This window comes from Aedes albopictus, chromosome 1, assembly GCF_035046485.1.
Source record: "Aedes albopictus strain Foshan chromosome 1, AalbF5, whole genome shotgun sequence".
Taxonomy (NCBI): domain Eukaryota; kingdom Metazoa; phylum Arthropoda; class Insecta; order Diptera; family Culicidae; genus Aedes; species Aedes albopictus.
In genome coordinates, this window is record NC_085136.1 from 64668988 (window position 1) to 64689906 (window position 20919).

General features: G+C 41.7%; 1 protein-coding gene across 1 annotated transcript; it reads right to left on the minus strand.

Moving 5' to 3' along the window:
* Positions 1-5234: 5234 nt before the first annotated feature.
* LOC109401941 (probable cytochrome P450 6a14) lies at positions 5235-7010 on the minus strand. The gene is made up of 2 exons (XM_019674571.3): positions 5583-7010; positions 5235-5520 (listed from the first exon to the last, which is right to left on the minus strand). The coding sequence occupies exons 1-2, from the start codon at positions 6982-6984 to the stop codon at positions 5282-5284; spliced, it is 1641 nt and encodes a 546-aa protein (XP_019530116.3). The 5' UTR covers positions 6985-7010; the 3' UTR covers positions 5235-5281.
* Between the last annotated feature and the right edge of the window lie 13909 nt (positions 7011-20919).

Here is a 20919-nt window from a genome sequence, read left to right on the forward strand (position 1 = left end):
GAGTATGCATAAAGGTATTAAAAAAAATGCACGATTTCCTGTGGGAATATCGGAAGAAACTTCTTACCAAGTTGCCTAAGCTATTGTTGGAGAAATAGAAAAGGAATTTTCTGTAAAATCCCGGAAAGAATTCCTGAAAGGATCACTGAGGTTTTTAAAAAAAAAAACGCCTGGACAAATTTTTGGAAAAATATCTGAAGGAGTCTTTGGATGAATTTCTGAATGAATCCCTGCAGGCATTTCACAAGAGATGCATGGAAGAATTTCTGTAGCAATTCTTCAAATATTTTCCAAAATATTTTTTCGTGAAATTTCTGAAGAATTTATTAGTGAAATTTTGGAAGGATTTCTTGAAGGAATTTCTAAAGCAAACAGTGAAGAAAATTTCCGAATGAATGATTGGAAGATGTTTTAGAGGAATTCGTGTAGATTTTTTATTTTATTTTATTTTTTAATTTTTATTTTTTTTTGTATCTGTTTTACCGAGTTTTACTAGCCCTACACAGGGAAAAATTTCAACTCAGAGGCTGAGTTGGCCTTACTCAGAAATCGAAAAATCCTTTGTTTTCTTACTCAGTTTCCGTTAAAAGTGGGACAACCCATTGCCAATGGGTTGTCCCACTTTTAGCCGAAACTGAGTAAGAAAACAAAGGATTTCTCGATTTCTGAGTAAGGCCAACTCAGTCATTGAGTAGAAATTTTTCTCGGTGTAGGCTAGTTCATCTCGGGACCCACGCTGTACTTCCCTTCCGAAGAAAGGATGCACATTTTGTGAGTTTGTCGGGAGTGGGATTCGATCCCACGTCCTCAGCGCGATAGTCACGTGCTTTAACCATCACACCACATCCGCTCCACAATTCGTGTAGAAGAGAATTTCATGATTCCTGAAATTTGACAAATTTTCCATGGATTCAATGAATTCCTGTAGGAATTTAGGATGAAATTCTTGAATAATTTTGCAAAGGAATCGCAGGAGAAGTTTCTTGTTTGATTTTCTGAAGTATTCCGGGATTTTTTTCTCAATAAAAAACTTAGCGAATTGTTTGCAAACCCGGGTAGAGGCTAATGGCAAACAAAGGACAAAATAATAACTGGTTTTGCCATCATATCTCGTTTTACCATTCTCTGTTATTATGAAAAACTTAAAATGGCTAATCAATAGCAAAGTATACAATCATAGGAAATCTTGTCATTGATATGTTATTCATGAATAATGCTAAATAACACATCAATAACAAAAATTACTATCATGGTAAAACTTGCAATTTAGCACCTTTTATAATGAATTGTATAAAATATCAAAACAATAACATAATTTACATTACTAGCTAATTTTGCCAATATTTTGATATTGTGAGAAATTATTTATAAACATTAGGCACCATAACATATTTTACTCTTAATATACCATTAACTATTATATTGTATATTTCAAGCATAACGGTGGCTACGTTCATCAAAGTGAATTTGATTTTTAAGTTCGTTTCGTTTTGAGTTTTGAATTTCCACAAAATAAAACTGTTTTTACATTGATTGATGAACTTAAATTTTATTCAAGAAAAAAAAATTGCTCATTTTAGCTTTCTTCTGCTACTTTGAAATAATAACTGAATCTACCATTATTTTAAAAATGAATTTGAACAACTAAACCTACCATTATTTTGATCGCCACATAAACAGCTAAATTTGTTCTTATTCTGTTATCAATAACTCAAGAATGTCATATTTTGTTATTCACCGATAACAGTTAATTTGGATCTTATTTTGTTATCAATATCTCAATAATAACTTATTTTGTTCTTCAATTTAATCCGCATGCTTTACCATTACTTTGTTATTACAATGGCAAAATAAGTTATTTTTATGTTTTTCTGCTACCAAAATTTTGTTATTATTTTTGTTATTTTAACTCTTATTTCAAACAAACAAATAACACATTTTGCCATTCAAACATTCTGTTTTAATGGTTAAATTTGCCATTCTTTTGCCATTAAGCTCTACCCGGGAAGATGGACTGTGATTCCTAACTGTGAACTTTTAGGAGATACGCAGTTCTGAATTCTGAAATGGGTTTATTATTTATCCATTGTTTCAGCACTTAGAGATAGTGTCATTATCAGAGAGAATACAATGTTCAATTCATTCCATGTATAAAGACTGCGTAGCAACTAAAAGTTCACAGCTTAATGAATTCCTGAAATATCTAGTGCAATTTTGAAAATTTAGGAAATTGCAAAACGGCCCTGAAGAAAATTTCTGAATGACTTACTGGAAGATTTTTGAAGGTTTTTTTTTATTGTTTTAACCGTGAATTTTAGCTAATGCTAATTCTTCACACATTTCTAAAAGTATTCATCAAGGAATTTCTGAAAAAAAAAATCGAAACTGTCCTTAGAGAAATTTCTGAAGAAATTTTTGAAAGATTGTAGAACAAGCTTTCGGAAGAATGTCTGAAGTAATCTCTGCAGGATTTTCTAAATGAATCTATCAAGGAAGCTCCAAAAGAATATTAGGCGAAGATTCTGAAAAAAAAATTTGGAGGAATTTATTAAGAAAATAATAATGGAATTATTGAAGCAATTCTTGCAAGATTTTCTGAAATATTTTTAAAGAAAAAAAAAATACTGAAGAATTTTCTGAAACAATTCCTTGAGTCCTTTGAACTTTTTATAAAGAATTTTTGATGGAATTCCTTTGCGATGTTCTAACGAAATCCTGGAAGAAAATTCTGAAGGATTCCCTGGAAAAAAATGTAAAGAAATATCGATAGTTTAAATTGTTTCATGCCACGAATCCAGAATCAATTGATGGAAGATTTTCTAAAGGAGTTTGTGAATAAATTTCAGGATGTAACTCCAAAAACAAATTCCGGAGTCATCCCTGGTATATAACTAGCATCTTTAGAAGATTTAGTCAAATAATTCAAAGAGGAATTGTTAATGGTAACTAAGAGAACAAATCTACAGCTACAACTTAGTACAAAGAATACAAAATCCTTGAAAAATTGTTTGAAGAAATTGCATAACAAATTTCAGAAAAAAAAACACTGACGAGACTTTTGCTTATAAATCCCTGAGATAATTTTAGAAAGAACCCTTTGGGAAGTTTTTTAATCTTCCCATGAAATCTTAAATGATTCTTTGAAAAATTTCCACTGAATAGTAAAGGAACTTTGGAAGGGTTACCTGAACTAATTTCTAAAGCTGAAAAAAAATTCAAATGCATTCTCGGACGATTTTTTTTTTTTCATCGGACGAAATTCTGATGGGCTCTTTGCAAAAATTCCGGAAAAAAATTTCAGATTTTCAAAAAAAAAAACGGAAGAGGTTCTGAAGGAATTTCAAATGAATCTGTGAAGAAATATCTGAAACTATTGGAACTTCTGAACAAATTTTTGGATCATGAAACAAATCTGAATGAGGATCTGTCTGAAACACATCCTTGGATTAATTTCTGAGAGAATCCCTGGAGGAATTGCTAGAGCAATTCATGCAAGATTTATGTATAGAATTATTTGGGAAATTTCTAGAGAAATCCCTAGTGAAATGCCTGAACGAATCTCTGAAATAATATCCCTGAATAAATATTCCAAATGAATCGTTGGATGATTTTTTTAGTGTCATTGCAGGAATTTTCCGTAAAAACTCCGAAAAAAAAATCTGAAAAACGCAGGAAGAGTTTTAGAAGGAAAATCCGGAAGGTTTTTCCAAAAAAAGGGATCCCTAAAGAAATATCTGAAACTGTAAATTTCTAAAAGAATCCCTTGCCGAATTTCTGAACTCTGAGCTTCCGAGGAATTACTAAAGCTGTTCATGCAAGGTTTTCGAAAATAGGGTGAAAACGCTTCACTTAACCACCTCCCTTTAATTCTGCTTTTATCTTCGCCACTTCATACATAAGGAGATGGAGTTTTTATGGAGCGGGTGATGACTAGAGCATTGGCGAAGTCTAGTGCTTTCACCCTAATAAATTATGAAATTTCTTTGCTTCTAACCTCCAGCATTCATCAAATATTTTTGCAGAATTGTTTTTTTTTTTGGGAATTCGTTAGTGGTGTTTTGAAAACCATAAAGAAGAATTTCCAAAGAAAATGTCCGAATGAATGCTTGGAACATGTCTTAGATCAAATCGTGTACAAGCAAACTAAATTCTTCTTGAAATGTGACAAATTTTTATGGCATCTAGAGAAATTTCAGAAATATTTTCTAAAGTATCATTGGATTTTTTTTTCCTAGTAAAAATCTAAATGATTTTCAGAAGAAATCACTGGACAGTGTCTGAAACATCTAGTGGAAATTTAAAAAATGGAGCAAATTCCAAAATAATCCCGGAGAAAGATTCCAAATGATCCACATTAAGATTATTGAAAGTATTCATGATTTTTTTGGGAGGAATTACTAAGGACAAGGTATTTGGTGTACATAGCTCAAAATTTCTACAGCACCGTTTTTTAGAATCGTTGAACGGATTTGGATGAAAATGCATCACGCTAATTGTTCAGTGGTTGTCAACAGCGTGATGCATTTAAATCCAAATCCGTTCAACGATTCTAAAAAACGGTGCTCTAGAAATTTTGAGCAATGTACCTCAAATACCTTGTCCCTAAACAACAACTTAAAAGAATTCACAATGGAGCCCATTGGGTATTTTTATTAAAATTTTATACCAAACTCCCGGAAGAATTTCCGAAGCAACCTCTGAAGGATTTTCTAGATGAATCACTCGAGAAAGTTTCGAAACAATATTCCAATTTAAAAAAAAATTGAAATTATTGAAGCAAGATTTTATTAAATATTTTGTTGTGTGAAATTTCTGGAATCTCTTCTGGAATTAAAAAAAAATACTGGAGGAATTCCTGAAGCAATTCTTTGAGTCCTTAGAAATTTCTTGGGGAATTTCTAAACAAATCGTATGAAAAAAAAAAAATCCAAAAAATCTCTGGAAAATATTGAAGGAAATATCTAGAGCAATCTTGAGTAATTCCTGTGAAAGTTTCTGAGGGAATCCTTGACTTTTTAAACCGTTCGCAAGTTGTTTGTTGATAATTGGGCGTGCATAAATATTTCTCGCAATCTTCTGACCATGATCTTCCTAGCCCCCAAAAAAAATGTGGTTGCGCTAATGTCCCCAAAATATGTTACTTCTCAAGAAAACCAAAGCAAAACCTGTTGAGCCCCTGCATCTAATCACTTAGTTTCTGAAAATAATAAAACAATTTTAAAGAAAACTTTACATTTACAGCCTCGTGTCACGATTTGTTAGGCAGCGTATTTTTATTGTTTCAATTATTTTGATTTTGTTGATTCTGTTGCTGTTCTATTATATCCTCTAACACAGGAATATTTATTACAACTCGCCGAAAGGGAACCACAAGGACGTCCTTTTTTGGCTGAAGCGTCAGCAGTGACGGGTCCAGTTCAAGTTCACCGATCATCGTCGCCGGAGCCTCCAGCCTACAATCATGATCGGCCAGCATCTGCACCAGGGCCATTTTGATCATAGCCTTGCTCATTTGTTGACCTGAAATAGGGTTGATTGTATCGGAATGAATCTGGTGGTTTACTGGGAAAGATGTGACCTACCTGGACAGACCCTCGGACCATCTCCAAAACTGAAGTGAGGCATCGTTTCCGCTCTTCGCTCGCCATAACGTTCTGGGTCGAACTTCAATGGGTCCTCGTAGTATCTCGGGTCACGCTGTAGCCCAACAAGCGAGATCTGCACCAAAGTTCCTTTCTCCACCACAACATCCGAGTCAGGGATTTGGTAAGCCTTCGTGCAAACTCTGAACAGCACGGGGGAGATCGGATACTTCCTCAAGGTTTCATCGATGCAGCTCTCCAGGAATGTCATCTCTTCCAGTGCTTCATAGCAGAGCGCTCTGTCATCTGCCAACACTCCGACGATTTCCTCGTGTATTCTTCTCAAGAGACTCTCATTACGGCACAGTTCAAACATGCAAAATGTTAACGTTGACGAGATGGTGTCATACCCACCATTCAGAAACACAAACGACTGCGCAGCCATCTCCTCCACGGTGAACGCTTTGTTCTGATCAACATTGCTCATTTCCCAACTGCCGCCATCTTCCAGTTGCACCTGATTCCTTAACTGCACCAACATCTGCATGAAATCCCTCCTCACTTCGCCGGCTTCCCTACGAGCGATCGCATCCCTCACCAAGCACCGCATATATTCTTCGACGTCGCCGTCGATCAGCTTCAACTGCAAAAATCTCGGTGCCACGAATGCCAACAACATCCGCAGCGAAGTCTTCCAACTCTTCAAGAACGACCTAGCCCCCATCTGTCGAAACGGTTCGTCCGGATTCCACATACTGTTGCACTCCACGCCGAACCCAATCGAAGCGAGCACGTCCACGGTGAATCGGGCCATCAGATCGTGCAGCGGTACCGATCGACCTCTGATCTTATCGATCACCGCCGTAAGCGTCCGACCGCAGGTCATCATCGTCGGGAACAACTCGTTGAGCTTAGCCGTGCTAAAAGCCGGGCTCAGTTTCTGTCGCATCTGCCGCCACTTGTCGCCGGTCAGATAGATCAGGTGGCCACTCAACGGATTTCGTGTTTCGTTTATGTGCGCTCCGCGATCGGCAAAGTACTCAAAATCCACGGTGAGGATGCGCCTGACCAGATTAACGTCCGTGACCAGCAGAACCGGCTGACAGAGGGTGTATATTCCAACGAAGCGGTGGCCATCGCGGACGGCTTGATGGTGGAGTTCGGCGACGCGATTCGAGTAGGATGTTCGTTGACGGATTGTGTCGGCTACTTCCCCAAGTGGGAACCGAGGACACAGCTGGGGAATTCCGCGGCGTTTCCAGTGGGTGTAGGTCCACTTCTGAAACAGGTAAATGAAAAAGGCCACCAGGAGAATTGCGAACAACATGCTGATTGTTTGGACGATGACAATAGACTGAATTGTGTTTGTGTTAGGCCGTATCGTTCGGATAGTTCCTTTCATTGTTTGTTGCAACCCATTACCGCCCAGCGATCTTTATATAGATCATTCGCCTTTGTAATTGATGGATAATAAATACGTCTATTGGAAATCCGAACAGAATTTCTAAAATAAACCGGAATGGTTTGGATTTAAACAACTCTGAAATATTCCCAGATAACTTTAAACTGCTCCTGATCAAATACATCTATTGCTTCGAGCATCGTAATAATGAACTTTACAGTATTTATGCAGATCTTGTTTGAGGATTCCATCCAGAAATTCTTTAAAAGATTCCCTAACTATACTACCGTTCTATGCCCAATTGTCCCATGTTATATTGGAATCCCATATAACATGGGACAATTATGGATAAAAACGGCAGTATAGTTCCAGAAATTTTCCTGAGAATCACTTTCTCTACTGAACCCTTTAGAAATTCTTGAAAAAAAGTTATAAAAAAAATTATAGCATGTTCCTCCACACCAATAGGTATGCCAATTAAGTTGCTGCAGAAGTTCTTGCATGAATTCCTGAATAAACTTCAGTACTATTTGAATTGTTGGTAAGGCTTCATGGAAGGAGTTTACGACGTATACATCAAGATTGTTTTTGAAGATTCTTCCTTGTATTTTAAAACGGGTACCTTCTGCTCCCAAGTTACAATTCATATTCTAACTGGTTTTATTGATGTTAATTGATGGCTTTGTTATAGCATCACTTATTCTGATTGGATTTATTATAAATTTAGCCAAGCATAGTAATTTTTCGATAACTTGTGGCTTTGAGATTGTGTCCCATGCATTTTTCAACTATCCTTGGACATAATTCAGAAGTAAGAGAATATTATGTTAACGGAAGCTTTTTATGTGATATTCCACGGTTTTCAGTTTTTGAAAAAAAAAAATCATATGCTTCCTGAAACGAAGCTAATACATATTTCAAGAGAAATTGCGATAGCACCTACCACAGATCCTAAAACTATTGTGGAAAAAAAACATCCACATAATTTCTGCTATTCTGCTATTCTGCTATTATCAACGCATCCCCTGGCTTTCGCCCATCTGCGTTGTCTTTTCACTAGGCAATACGTCTACCAATTGATGTTTATGGGCTTGCCGGACCAAGTCATGTAGCTAAGCCAAACACCCCACCTACAACTGTTGGGTAGGCACCATTGTCCCGCCCACTGGTCTTTTACAGCTAGTTGTAGGTGCATGTGTGCGTGTAAGTATTGGAGTGAGTGTGTCAGTGTTGGTGTATTGTAGGCGCCAACTCGTTCTAATCCACTCTGATAGCTAACACCCTATTGAACCATTACCCTTAAATTTGGCAATCTATGAAATAGAATGAGTTAAACGCCTGTAAAAAACAATCAGTTAAATCAAACAAAGAATATTAGTATTAAAGCGAAGATACAACGAAGCAACGCCCCGAACCTCGAGAGCACAAACCCCAAGAACCAAATGACAGGCAGCGCCGATAAGTCGATCGACTGGCCACCATCAGTGAATAACCAATCGAGTAAACCCCCCAGCACAAACTGCCACCAGCTCTCCCGACCTGCGCCCAACAAATCCGAGGCACAGCCCAGCCTTAGCTTCACCTTAAAACCAAAATCTAGATTACAGAGCACAATACTTCCCAAGTAACCACGCAGCTCGAGCCGCAAATCACGCACAACACGGCACAAATAAGACAAACACTACCACGCCCGTACAACCGAAACCGACCTAGAGTAGAGAAGGGTCTCTTTCCACTCCAACCCGGACTCAACTGCACCCACAGGGCAGCGCACCTCACCCACACCGCACTCATTCATGCATCACTGTCCGAGCCGCACGGTCACCTGGGTTGAGTCTATCTGCATGACCTCGCCCAACCCGTAACGCAGAGTTTAAATCCCTCTCTTGCATTACAAAGTACTCCTCTTCCCAAAAATCTGTGCGTGGTATAAATGAGATCTTAAAGCTGAAGAAATCGTCACCAATACAACCGCCAACACTGAGCACTCAATGATGTCGGCCTTATCAACGACGACCTCCTCAGTCCCAAACCCAATTATCCCACACTACCCAAGTAACCACCCTGCTGAAGCCGTAAGCACCGCACGCACAAAGCACACACACACCGACACGCACCACCCCACACAAACCACCAAGGCCGAACAAAAGCGGAAAGCGGTGCCACCACTGCTGAATCACGACTTTTTCAGTATAATTCAGCAATCGTAGATCCATTCCTCGACCCCACTCAGCCCTAACGGTCCATAGCAATGCCTGTCAATATATGCGCCTCACACATGCAACCCCTACACCCTAACAGTATGGTCACTTGGGTATCCCTGGGTTTTGACATGATGGTCAGGGATCACAGCCATCAAAACGTTCCACACTTTATCAGGGCTTACGACCTGTAGACATGATGATTTCTCAATAGTTTCAAGCTCTTTCGGACCTTCCGCTATTGGAGACCATCATGGCTAGCGGTGTTAAAAAAAAAAAAAAAAAAAAAAAAAAAAAAAAAAAAAAAAAAAAAAAAAAAAAAAAAAAAAAAACATCCACATAATTTCTGGAAAAAAATGGCCATCTTTTAAATTTTCACATGGGAAATTGGCAACTTTTCCAACATTCTATGCCAATTCCTGAGAAAAGTGACAAACGGTGTAGGCAATAGTGGAAATTTACTCAAAAAAAGACAATCATTGCCATCTTCGCAATTGTTTGTCAATTTTTAAAAAAATCTGTTGGGAAGGAAGTGTAGTCTCGGAGCTCCCAATCAATTATTGAAAGCACTGACGATCTACACCATAGGTTCCCAAACATTCTGGTGCACGGCTCCCATTTTCCAGCAGACGTACTTTTCGCGAACCACCCTAGAAATTCTCTCATTTATTGTCTGTTAAAGTAAAATATTCGACTGTCCCCCGCGATCACCTGAATGAAGGCCGGCGACTCCCCTGAGGGGTCGCGACCCGCAGTTTGGGAAATCATGTTCCATGCACAATTGTCCCATGCTGAAAAACTTAAAGCTTAGAAAAACGCGATTAAAGTTTCAAAATGTTTATGCTTTCTTCCGACACAATGGGGCAACAAATTGAATATGAGTTTCCATAGTATTAATCACTTATTTTATCATGCCTAAGGTATTTTTAATCAAAAATTTGTACACATTCTAAAAAAACATAAAGTGGGAATGTTATGCTTAAAAAAGTGGTCCTGGCAGCCAAGTTTCTACGCATATCAGTCTCACAAAAAAAACTCGCCTTTTTTCTCGGTTGATATGCTCTGTATTTTTTAAATAACAAAAATAGTTAGTTACTCTTAAAACATTATAAGGCTTTCATGAATGAGGCTCAAATGTCTTGAGGCAAAATGGGCCGAAAGACAATATCAGACTTTCTTCACACTTGAACTCATTCTTAATAGTTTAACAAGTAGAAACCAGATGAATGAATGAGATGGTGAATAAGTAAGTAGGATAATGAATTAGTAAGTAAGTGAAGAAGAAACTTACACACTAACATCCTGGTTTCAGCAATAGCGATAACTGAGCGTACCGAGTTAAATCTGCTGATGATAACTCGGTGAAAAGATGGGGAAAATACTGAGCTGATATTAGTGTGTAGCGCAGAGAGCTGTTCTGAAGTTGAGTGTGTTAGTAAATTAACCCGGGAGCGGTCGCGTCTTGTACTGAGTACACGCACCATGAAAAATGCACGCATGTGGTACACAACGTGAGCACGGCGTCGCTGCAGGTAGTCAAAGACGCGACTGCTCGAGGGTTAATAAATTGATGGGTAAGTGTTTGAATTAGTGAGTAAATGAGTTAGTGAGCTAGTGAGTGGGACAGTGAGTAAGTGAGTTGCTGGGTTAACGAGTATGTAAGATCTGTTTCGTGGGAGTAAGCGTATTAGTGACTGAATTTGTGAGTTAGTCAGTAAGTAAGTTTTTGAATAAGTTATTGAGCGAGTTTGTAAAAAAAGGAGTAAACCTTTCAGGACGTGCACCATCAAACAGCTGAAACTGCATCACGCTCGCGCTGTATACGATGAGCGAGGTTTTTTTTTGGTAGTGTTGTACTTTTTACAACTGCGTGCGTCCTGAGGGGGTAATGAGTGACTGAGTGAGTGAATACGTGAGTTGGTAAATGAAGGAGTGAATGGCTTGTGAGTAATTGAGTGGAAGAAAAAAAGGGAACTAGCAAATTAGTGTGTAAATGAGTATGTGGGTGAGTTAGTAACCCAAGTAACATTTTAAGTTTTGTTCGGTTCTACAAGAGATCTTCATGACAATTTTATAAAACTTGCAATAAAACTGAATCATACATCAAAACCTCTTGATAACCTCTTTAAGAGCATCTTCCGGCTAAGTGGACCACTCTCGGAGAGGTTTTGCAAACCGCATTAAGGGCCAATTTCTTCACCTCGGCTTAACCGGTAAGCCAGGCTTACCCATACAGTTAAACCTGGCTTAACGCTTAAGCCAGGGTGAAGAAATCGCCCCTAAGAGTAGCAATAAACCCGTTTTAAAACCTAGTTGAAAAATTCTCGATTGTTGTTGTTTTTTTTTTTTCAACAAAAACTATGACAGCTCAAGATGCAGAGAAGCTTCTTCGATGGCACGTAAAGTTCAGGAGGATACATCATTCGTAAGTAGAAAGCGATTATTTCAAAGCAATATTTCAGTAGTTATTGTGCTGGTAGGCTTATGCGCATTCGAATTTACCGTGAATATTGGGGTTGCAGAATCCTAAAATTAATGCGTTTCGAAAATAGTGAATATTATCATCTTGGAATGAAATAAATCAATTTGTGAATTTAGTAAAACTATGTCGAATCACAAGAAAACTCAGCAGAGAAAGTTTATTTATGTGACCATTTTATGGAAATGGTGACAAACTATCAATTCATTGCTAATTTGAGCAAAATGAACTATTTTCCATTCACGTAAGCTAGTTCTTCAATATGGCGACAACCATAATCAGCGAAAATAAAACGAAAGCAAGTTTACTTTTATGATGACCGCAATAAACCTAGCAGTGTCGTAAGTTCTGCTTTTCCATCAACAGATGTCGTTACTAATCGAACAGATCGCCATCTGTTAAGAGTTTTAACAGTTTTATTGTGGTAATAATGATTGCCAGAAGGTTTACATATAGGAAAGTTTTGTTTACTCTTAAAATCTGTCTTTATGGATATCTTCAAGCAGTCATAAAACTGTGAGTATTAATTATTGCTGTAATAAAACCCTAATAAAAATCAAAGAAAACCAGTCAGCAATGAAATTGTTACTTGGGAAGTGATGTATTAATATAATTTTTATATCCTTTAAATGAAGAATAATAAAGATGTTGAGTCCAAGGCTTGTGTAGACTCTCTCTAACAACCACCGGTATTTATGAGCATGAGCATGAGCATGAGCATCGATGACCGCACAATTCGTAGTTGCTACTCCGTGATTGACCAGAGCAATCGAAATTGCACAAGGAACCAATGAATAGGGCTTGAGACTAGCTTACTATTCTCAATCAGTGGGCAGACATTATATTGAAAGTTTACTGAAGGTCTACTCTCTTTAGGTAGACACTACAATAATATTAATAATATGACGGGTGGGTGAGCTGATAAGTAGGTGAGTTTGTGAGTGAATGGGACTTTTAGTGAGTGATGCAGTAAGTTAGTGGTGAATGATGAATGTGTGAGTTAACGAGTGAATTAGTTAGTAATCGTGTTTATGCGTGAATGATAAAGATGAGCATGAATGATACAGTAAGCCAGAGTCAAATTGATCATCAGGTCGAAATTGATCAGACGTTTTTCCGTTAGACAAAGCATCCTCCAAATTGATTGATTGATTTGTCTTTATTAAAGAGACTTTCAGCCCTTGACTGGTTCATCTCTCTCCTCCAAATGGTTTCGCTGCAAATATCTTTTAATATCTGATTCAAACAGCACAGCAGCTTTTTAAAGCATGCTTTCTTTTACTGAAAACCGTCTGATCAATTTCGACCCGGAGATCAATTTGACTCCGGTTTACGGTATTATTGAGTATGTCATCTGTAATTTAGCGTCCACATAGCCTATGCGCTAAGACCTTGCTGAGGCGGACGGGTTCGATTCCCGGTCGGTCCAGGAACTTTTCGTAAAGGAAGTTTCCTTTGCTTTTTTAGGCCTAGAGTATATTCGGCAGACATGATGTAGATTTGCAAAATAGTCAATAGCAGAGGAAGCCCTCAACTAAGAGTGTCCGTAAGAGCACTGAGAAGTTGAGAAGTTATACCGAGAAGAGAAGACCCCTCTTACTTACCAACGCACTTACTTGCCAATTCACTCACTCAACAAAATTCACTCATTTTCTTATCAAGTCACTTGGTGCTTCCAATTATAACTCCATAAAATTTAACCGAGAGCCTCTGAAGCCCCCCAAAACCCCTGTGGAACCTCGTAAAACGCCCTGAACTGCATTGGAACGCATCTGAAACCCTTTTAAAACCTGCGTGAAAGTCATCTGAGAACTGCGATACCGTCCTTAACAGCCGCTTTGTTGTTTTTGAGCTGGTGGACGGCATCCTTAACTTCCCTCAGCGTGGGAGTTGGTTCGTTTCCGTCCTCTGCTGCACCAACATAGCCATTTCCTCCACTGCCTTGATCCTCCGTGCCTACATTCTCTTCGCCATTCAGGTGCTCGTCAAAGTGCTGCTTCCACCTTTCGATCACCTCACGTTTGTCCGTCAGGAGGCTCCCGTCCTTATCCCTGCAAGTTTCGGCTTGCGGCACGTAGCCTTTGCGGGATGCGTTGAACTTTCTGGTAGAACTTACGTGTTTCTTGTGAACGGTACAGCGGTTCCACAGAGAAACAGACGTAACACTTAGAACAAATTTCATTAAAAAAACATCGTCACGAAAACGTAATCGCCCAATGCTAAATCTACTGTGTTTAGCCGGGCCGCCACTAGATGGCGGTAGTGAGCAAACGTCAAACAGGAGCAAAAACGACACCAGCGCCGCGAGTGGCCAATCGACCTACTACTAAAAATTTGAATCAACCGTTAAAAAGGTGATCGATGGAAGGCGTTGAGAGTGTGACGTCTGTTTCTCTGTGGCGGTTCCATTTCCTCGCACTCCGCTTCTTCCAGGCGGCGCTTTTTCTTCCGGAAGAGACGGGTCTGCTGCTTCCGCTTCCGCTATCTGTTTCGCTCCACATTCTGTCGGGTTCCTTTCTGTAGCATTACTGCTCGGATTGCGTCCTTCTCCTCCAAAATTGCTGTGCATTAATCCATTTGATTTGTCAATTCCTTTCAACGTACCCGATGGTGCTCTTTGCTACTTCGTTGATGGCAGCTTTAACTGTTCTCCAGCAGTCTTCTAGAGGGGCCACATCGAGTTCGTCCTCTTTAAGCAACGCTACCTCGAGATTCTTAGCGTATGCTGAGGCGATAATCGGTTGCTTCAGCCGCTCTAGGTTGTACCGTGGAGGCCGCCGGTACCGTACATTGTTGATGACGGAGAGTTTTGGGCGCAGTTTGACCATCACCAGATAGTGGTCGGAGTCGATGTTGGCACCACGATAGGTCCTGACGTCGATAATGTCGGAGAAGTGCCGTCCGTCAATCAGAACGTAGTCGATTTGAGATTCCGTCTGCTGTGGTGATCTCCAGGTGTAACGATAAGGGAGGCTGTGTTGGAAAAAGGTGCTACGTATGGTCATATTTTTGGAGGCGGCGAAATCAATGAGTCGTAGGCTGTTTTCGTTCGTCTGCTGGTGGGCACTGAACTTACCAATCAACGGTCTGAGTTCCTCCTCCTGGCCTACCTGAGTGTTCAAATCTCCTATGACGATCTTGACGTCGTGGCTTGGGCAGCGATTGTACTCCCGTTCAAGCAGCGCGTTAAATGCGTCCTTGCCATCATCAGCACTTCCGCAGTGTGGGCTGTACACGTTTATTATGCTGAAGTTGAAGAATCGGCCCTTGATCCTCAACCTGCATATTCTTTCGTCGATCGGCCACCAACCGATCACGCGCCTCTGCATATCACCCATCACGATGAAAGCTGTTCCCAGCTCGAAGTTGAGAGATCGGCAGTTCCATGTACCGAGTCTCCAACCGCAAGCCCTTTTTGTTCGCTGGGGTCGTTGCCGTTGGTCTCGGTTCGTATTATTCTGTAGCTGATTTTCAGTTACAATGGTTTTTTAGGGCTGGCTCGTAGTGCGTGACACCAACCCCCTACTTTCCGGAGGACCATAGTGCACAGTTGAGCTTAGAGTCCTTCCCTGGCACTCGGACGTAGATCAGTTGCCCCTAATATGGAGATTAGACGCTGTTGTGAGCCGCTATTCCTGGAGAACAGATGCTCAGGTTTGCCGAAGCAAACCCCTCCTTCCCTGTCAGCCAACGACCAAAGTTCCCACTGGGGTTGGTTACCCGATCTTCCCTAAGGTTGCTCATAGTTTTCGGCCGGTACCACGAGGAGGTAGGGATAGGAGTTGCTGGGCAGAGGCTAGTGGATCACAATGGGATCTGAATTGCGCAGCATACCCAGCCTTTACCGTGCCAAGAGTAGAACATGTAGAGCTTGAAGATCTTAATTCCAGTTATCAGATATGCACTATGACGCTCTAAGAGTAGCGTGGATTGTATTCCGCGAGCATTCACTACAGTAGAAATATCCAAAGATTTACAGATATTGCGACCCATGCTCCAAAATACATTGGGGTCCATTTATAAACCAATTGGCATCCAACTAGCAACACATAGAGATACTCGTAATATTATGAGGTGCAACTGGTGAGTTTGTAGACCTTGAAGGTCCTAATTCCAGAATAGTTTGGAAAGGCTGGAATAACCCATGAATCTACCAAAAACATTCTAGTTTTGCACTGAGGCCCCATCAGCAGTATAGACTACATTCCACGAATATTTTTTTACAATTCAAGCATGATACAGTATGTACATATCGTAACCCAAACTCAAAAGTGTATTGAAGGCTTTTGTATTTCACGGAATGTTCAACTACCACAATATCGTAGCATTGCGAGGTCTAATGGACATCAACGTGATAAAATTTCTTGAACAGAGTGAACACAAATGATGGTAGATCCAGTAGATCTTAAGAAAATGAATTCCAGAGTAATTTGGATGACCTAGATCACCCAATTTATGTACCATAAACTTTCCAGGGGTGCCTTAAGGCCTTTTGAGTATCGTGGACTATGTTCTGTGATCATTTATCGTGTATAAAATTTGTTTGTTTGTTTTTTCCTTCTGGAGCCCAGGGCTTAACCCTAGCTCAGACTGGAGAGTTGATAACGGGTACACGCATAGTGATCACCTGGCGATTCGATACAGTATCGTGCAGGGCGGTAGACGGCAGCAGTCGAGGATAACCGGCACTCACCGAGGATGGCTAACCTCGAGTTTCGATAAGCCGGCATTTGAGGAGCGACTGCTCATGGAGCAGAATACCGACTACCTGTCTAGCGACGGTCTAGTTGGTATACTGGTGGTGCCAAGAAATTGCCGAGCTCCGCGTATCTTGCCACAGGGCAAGGAGAAGGATGCAAAGAGCCCGGACCGATGAGTTGAGAGCGGAGCGAGAGGTGGCATACAGGGCGACAAAGTTGGCACTGAACAAAAATATCAAGGCGCGTAAGCGGGCGTTCTTCAACGATCTCTGTCAGACGGCCAACACAATCCCCTGGGGAGATGCATACCGCGTAGTCATGTGCAAAACGAAAGGCACATCTGCACCACGGGAACGCTCTCCCGCGATGCTGCAGTGGATTGTGGAAACGTTGTTCCCGCACCACGAGGTGAGACCATGGGCACCCACACCGCAAGACCATCCTGGTCCGAGTGAGGTTCCCCCAGTGACGAATGATGAGTTAGCCGCAATTGCGAAATCACTTAAGCTGAACAAGGCCCCGGGCCCGGATGGCATTCCGACTATGGCTATTAAAGCAGCCATCGAAGCTAGCCCTGACATGGTCAGATCGGCTATGCAGAGATGCTTGGATAGAGGCGAGTTTCCGGAGAGGTGGAAAAGGCAAAAATTGGTTCTACTGCCCAAGCACGGGAAGCCACCAGGCGACCCGTCGGCTTATAGACCAATTTGCCTTTTAGACACGGCCGGGAAACTCCTACAGCGGATCATTCTGTCAAAGTTATTGGTCTATACCGAGAGGACGGACAACGCGGATCAGACAGCCAGTACGGGTTTCGCAAAGGAAGATCGACAGTGGATGCCATTAGGTCGGTGACTGGATTGGCCGAAATTGCGCTGCAGAAAAAGAGAAGAGGCATACGGTACTGCGCGATCGTAACGCTAGACATTAGAAACGCCTTCAATAGTGTAAGCTGGGCCGCCATAGAGAACGCCATATCTCGCTTAGGTGTCCCGGCTGGCCTAAGGCGTATTCTGGGTAGTTACTTCCAGAACAGGGTGCTGATTTACGACACCGAGGAAGGCCAAAAACAGTACAATGTCACTGCGGGGGTACCGCAAGGATCCATCTTGGGCCCGGTACTGTGAAACGCGGCATACGACGGAGTATTGAGGCTAACACTACCACCGGGAGTAAAGTTGGTTGGCTTCGCTGACGACATTACCCTGGTGGTATACGGTGAGTCGGTCGAAGAGGTGGAATTGACGGCAGCGCATGCGATTGACATAGTGGAGGGCTGGATGAGGTCGAGGCAACTGACACTCGCACACCACAAGACGGAGGTGGTGGTGGTGAACAACCGCCAGTCTGCACAGCAGGCAGTGGTCACCACGGGCGGGTGCTCGATCGAGTCCTGTCGCTCACTGAAGCTTCTTGGAGTCATGGTCGACGACAAGTTGAGCTTCAGTAGTCATGTCGAGTATGCTTGTAAGAGGGCGAGCGTAGCGGTTACGGCATTATCTAGGATGATGTCAAACAGTTTGGCAGTTGTCTCGAGTAAGCGAAAGCTGCTCGCGTCAAGCGGTGTCCATACTACGTTATGGCGCCGCCGCATGGTCGAACGCGCTCAAAGTGCAGAGGAATGTTGACCGACTAGAGAGTACACATAGGCTGATGTGTCTTAGGGTGGCCAGTGCATACCGGACCGTCTCGAAAGACGCGGTATGCGTGCTAGCGGGAATGATGCCGATAGCACTGGTGTTGGCCGAGGATGTTGAGTGCTACGATGAAAGAGGTACTAGAGGTGCGCGACGAAACGCCAGAACTTCGTCTATGGTGAAATGGCAGACAGCCTGGGACTCTTCAACCAAGGGTAGGTAGACACACAGGCTCATACCGAGCGTGTCCCGGTGGACGTGTAGGCCCCATGGCGAAGTGAGCTTTCACCTGACACAATTCCTGTCGGGCCATGGGTGCTTTAGGTGCTACTTGCACAGGTTCGGGCATGCAGATTCACCCTCATGTCCGGAGTGTGCAAACAGGGCGGAAACGGCGGAACATGTGCTCTTCGAGTGCCCGCGTTTTGCGGAGCAGAGTTCGAGCATGTTAGAGGTATGCGGTAGGGATACTACTCCCGATAACATTATAGAGATGATGTGTACGGGGGTGGACGAGTGGAATGCCGTGTCGACCACGGTATCCACAATCGTGCTTCACCTCCAGAGGAAATGGCGGGCCGACCAACAGTAGTCGAGTTGGCCCCCTAGAGAAAAGCTGTATGTGACGGCTGACAGTTGATAGTGAGAGTGCGAAAGCACAGCCCCCCCCCCTCTACGAAGTAATCCCTTACGGGCGTGCCGCGGAGCAAGGTCAGGTAGTGCAGAATGTGTTTTTCTACGATGTTGCTAACCAACAGATTTCCTCATTCTATAAAAAAAAAAGACCGGCGCCACGACAGCACCGCTATCGGGACTTCCTCTCCGCGGCCATTTAATCGCTGTAGCTACGAAGCCGACTCCGAACCCCTGGACCACCTCTTGTACTGCATCTGGACTAGCCATTCTCCGAGTCCACGCGCCACCTCCTCTGTAGCTCCCAGACGATATGGGTGATAGCCGTTGAAACGGCGTTCCAGCTAACCTCATCCCTACACATCCTCTGGACCAAATTTTCCGGAGTAGTGTCCTCCCCGTATGTGGCAAGCATGCGGTCACGCACTGTGCGAAAACGCGGGCACACGAACAAAACGTGTTCCGCCGTTTCCTCTAAACCATTGCACACTGGGCATTCGGGAGGGGAGAATCCGCATGCCCGAAACGGTGTAGATACTGTCGGAAGCAACCATGACCTGTAAGGACCTGTGTCAGGTGGAATGTAACTTTCCCATGGCGCCTATTAATCCAACTATCTACCCTCGGTTTCAACCTATGGGTCCACCTTCCTTTGGTGGAACTGTCCCACGCTCGCTGCCATTTGGTTTTTTTTTTCTATTTTTTTTTGGTTTAGAATGATGGATTTGTAACATAAACTTCGGAGTACTTTGGAGCAGGGATGGAAAATAGTGAGGAATGCAGCTGAGTAGACACAAACGCAAAGCTGTCCTACTCGTGAACAACAGAAGCCAGAATATATTCGCACTTCCTTCACTCGCGAGCTAACGAAGCTGGTTGCACTCGTGATTGATTCGCGAAGCAGCTCTGAACATTTTTCAATTTTGGGAAAAAACGAATTTACACGGCCGACAGATTAACTTTTCAGGAACAATAAAGCACAAAACACTACTATCTGACGGATTCTTACTTGTTTTGCCATTAAAATCGCACTAAAATGCAATTCCCGCATCTCCACTTGTTCTTCGCGAATAAAAATTCATGAGTGTTTTTGTTTTTGTTTTGATTCATACTCGTGAAGCAAGCGGGTGCGAATAAACCCACACACGGCTTACTCTCGGCATCGTGAGTAAACCGTTTGTTGCTTTTACACTCGCGAGTTGATTCACGATGAGAGTGTTTCCATCTCTGCTTTGGAGGCCTTAGAATAACTCTGGGATGAAAACTTCAAAAATCTATGATGGGTAATGATACATTGCATGTGAAGGATCAGTCAAAACGATTGATGATTAACAAAACGATGAAATTTGAGTAAAACAATTTATAAAAAATACAAAAAAAAAACACTTATTTTCGGCTACCAGCAAAAGGGGCGATGGTGCAAAGGGGGATGCATTTTTTAGCACAACTATTCCTCTTGACGAATCCAGGGTAAATTATTTAAAAACAAAGAAGATATTGCATTTCTACGAAAAGAAGATCGTCCCCTGTGTTAACGGAAGCCATTGTTAGATTAGTTTATAATAAATTCATTCTCTTTTGTCATACTCAACCGAGTACATAGACGTACTTACTATTTAGTCCCAATAAAAAGATATTTCTTTTATGTTTGAATATGATATAAATATCAATTCAATATTACACTGCTCTACGGTACTGCATTAGACAGCAACTTTGAGTGCCCATACAGCTTTTACTACCAATAGAAAACCTATCACCTCAACCCATCGAAGTTACACCGCATTGCATTTTTGTTTTCAAAACAATCTGTCAACGATTTACTACCTAATCATCTGAGCATTCGTGTGGCGCTCATAATTGTATAGTTATAGTCTACCGGTTTACAATTATATTTGCTACATTTTGTCACGAAACACCGCCGCCGCATCATAACAGTAAGGCGGCCAGCCAAACGTGCCGCCGCCACCAGGCTATACCACACCTATAGCGTGATCGATTAGCTTGGCTCGGATCGGAGCGATAAACAACCGAAGAGATGATTAGACATTTTTTCACATCTGCTCCGTATTGACCCATTAAAGAAGGAATTTTACATAAATGCTAAAGGTTCGAAATTGCCAGTTACGAGAAAACACATCTTTGGATCCTTCAAATCAGATATTAGACGAACGGTGCCTAGCTATAGACTAGTTTTATACATTCAAGCTATTCGTATAATACTCATGAGAACTGTGATGGTTCTTGTTATCGTTAAACCGATAAAAACTTCAATTGAAAATGATGTA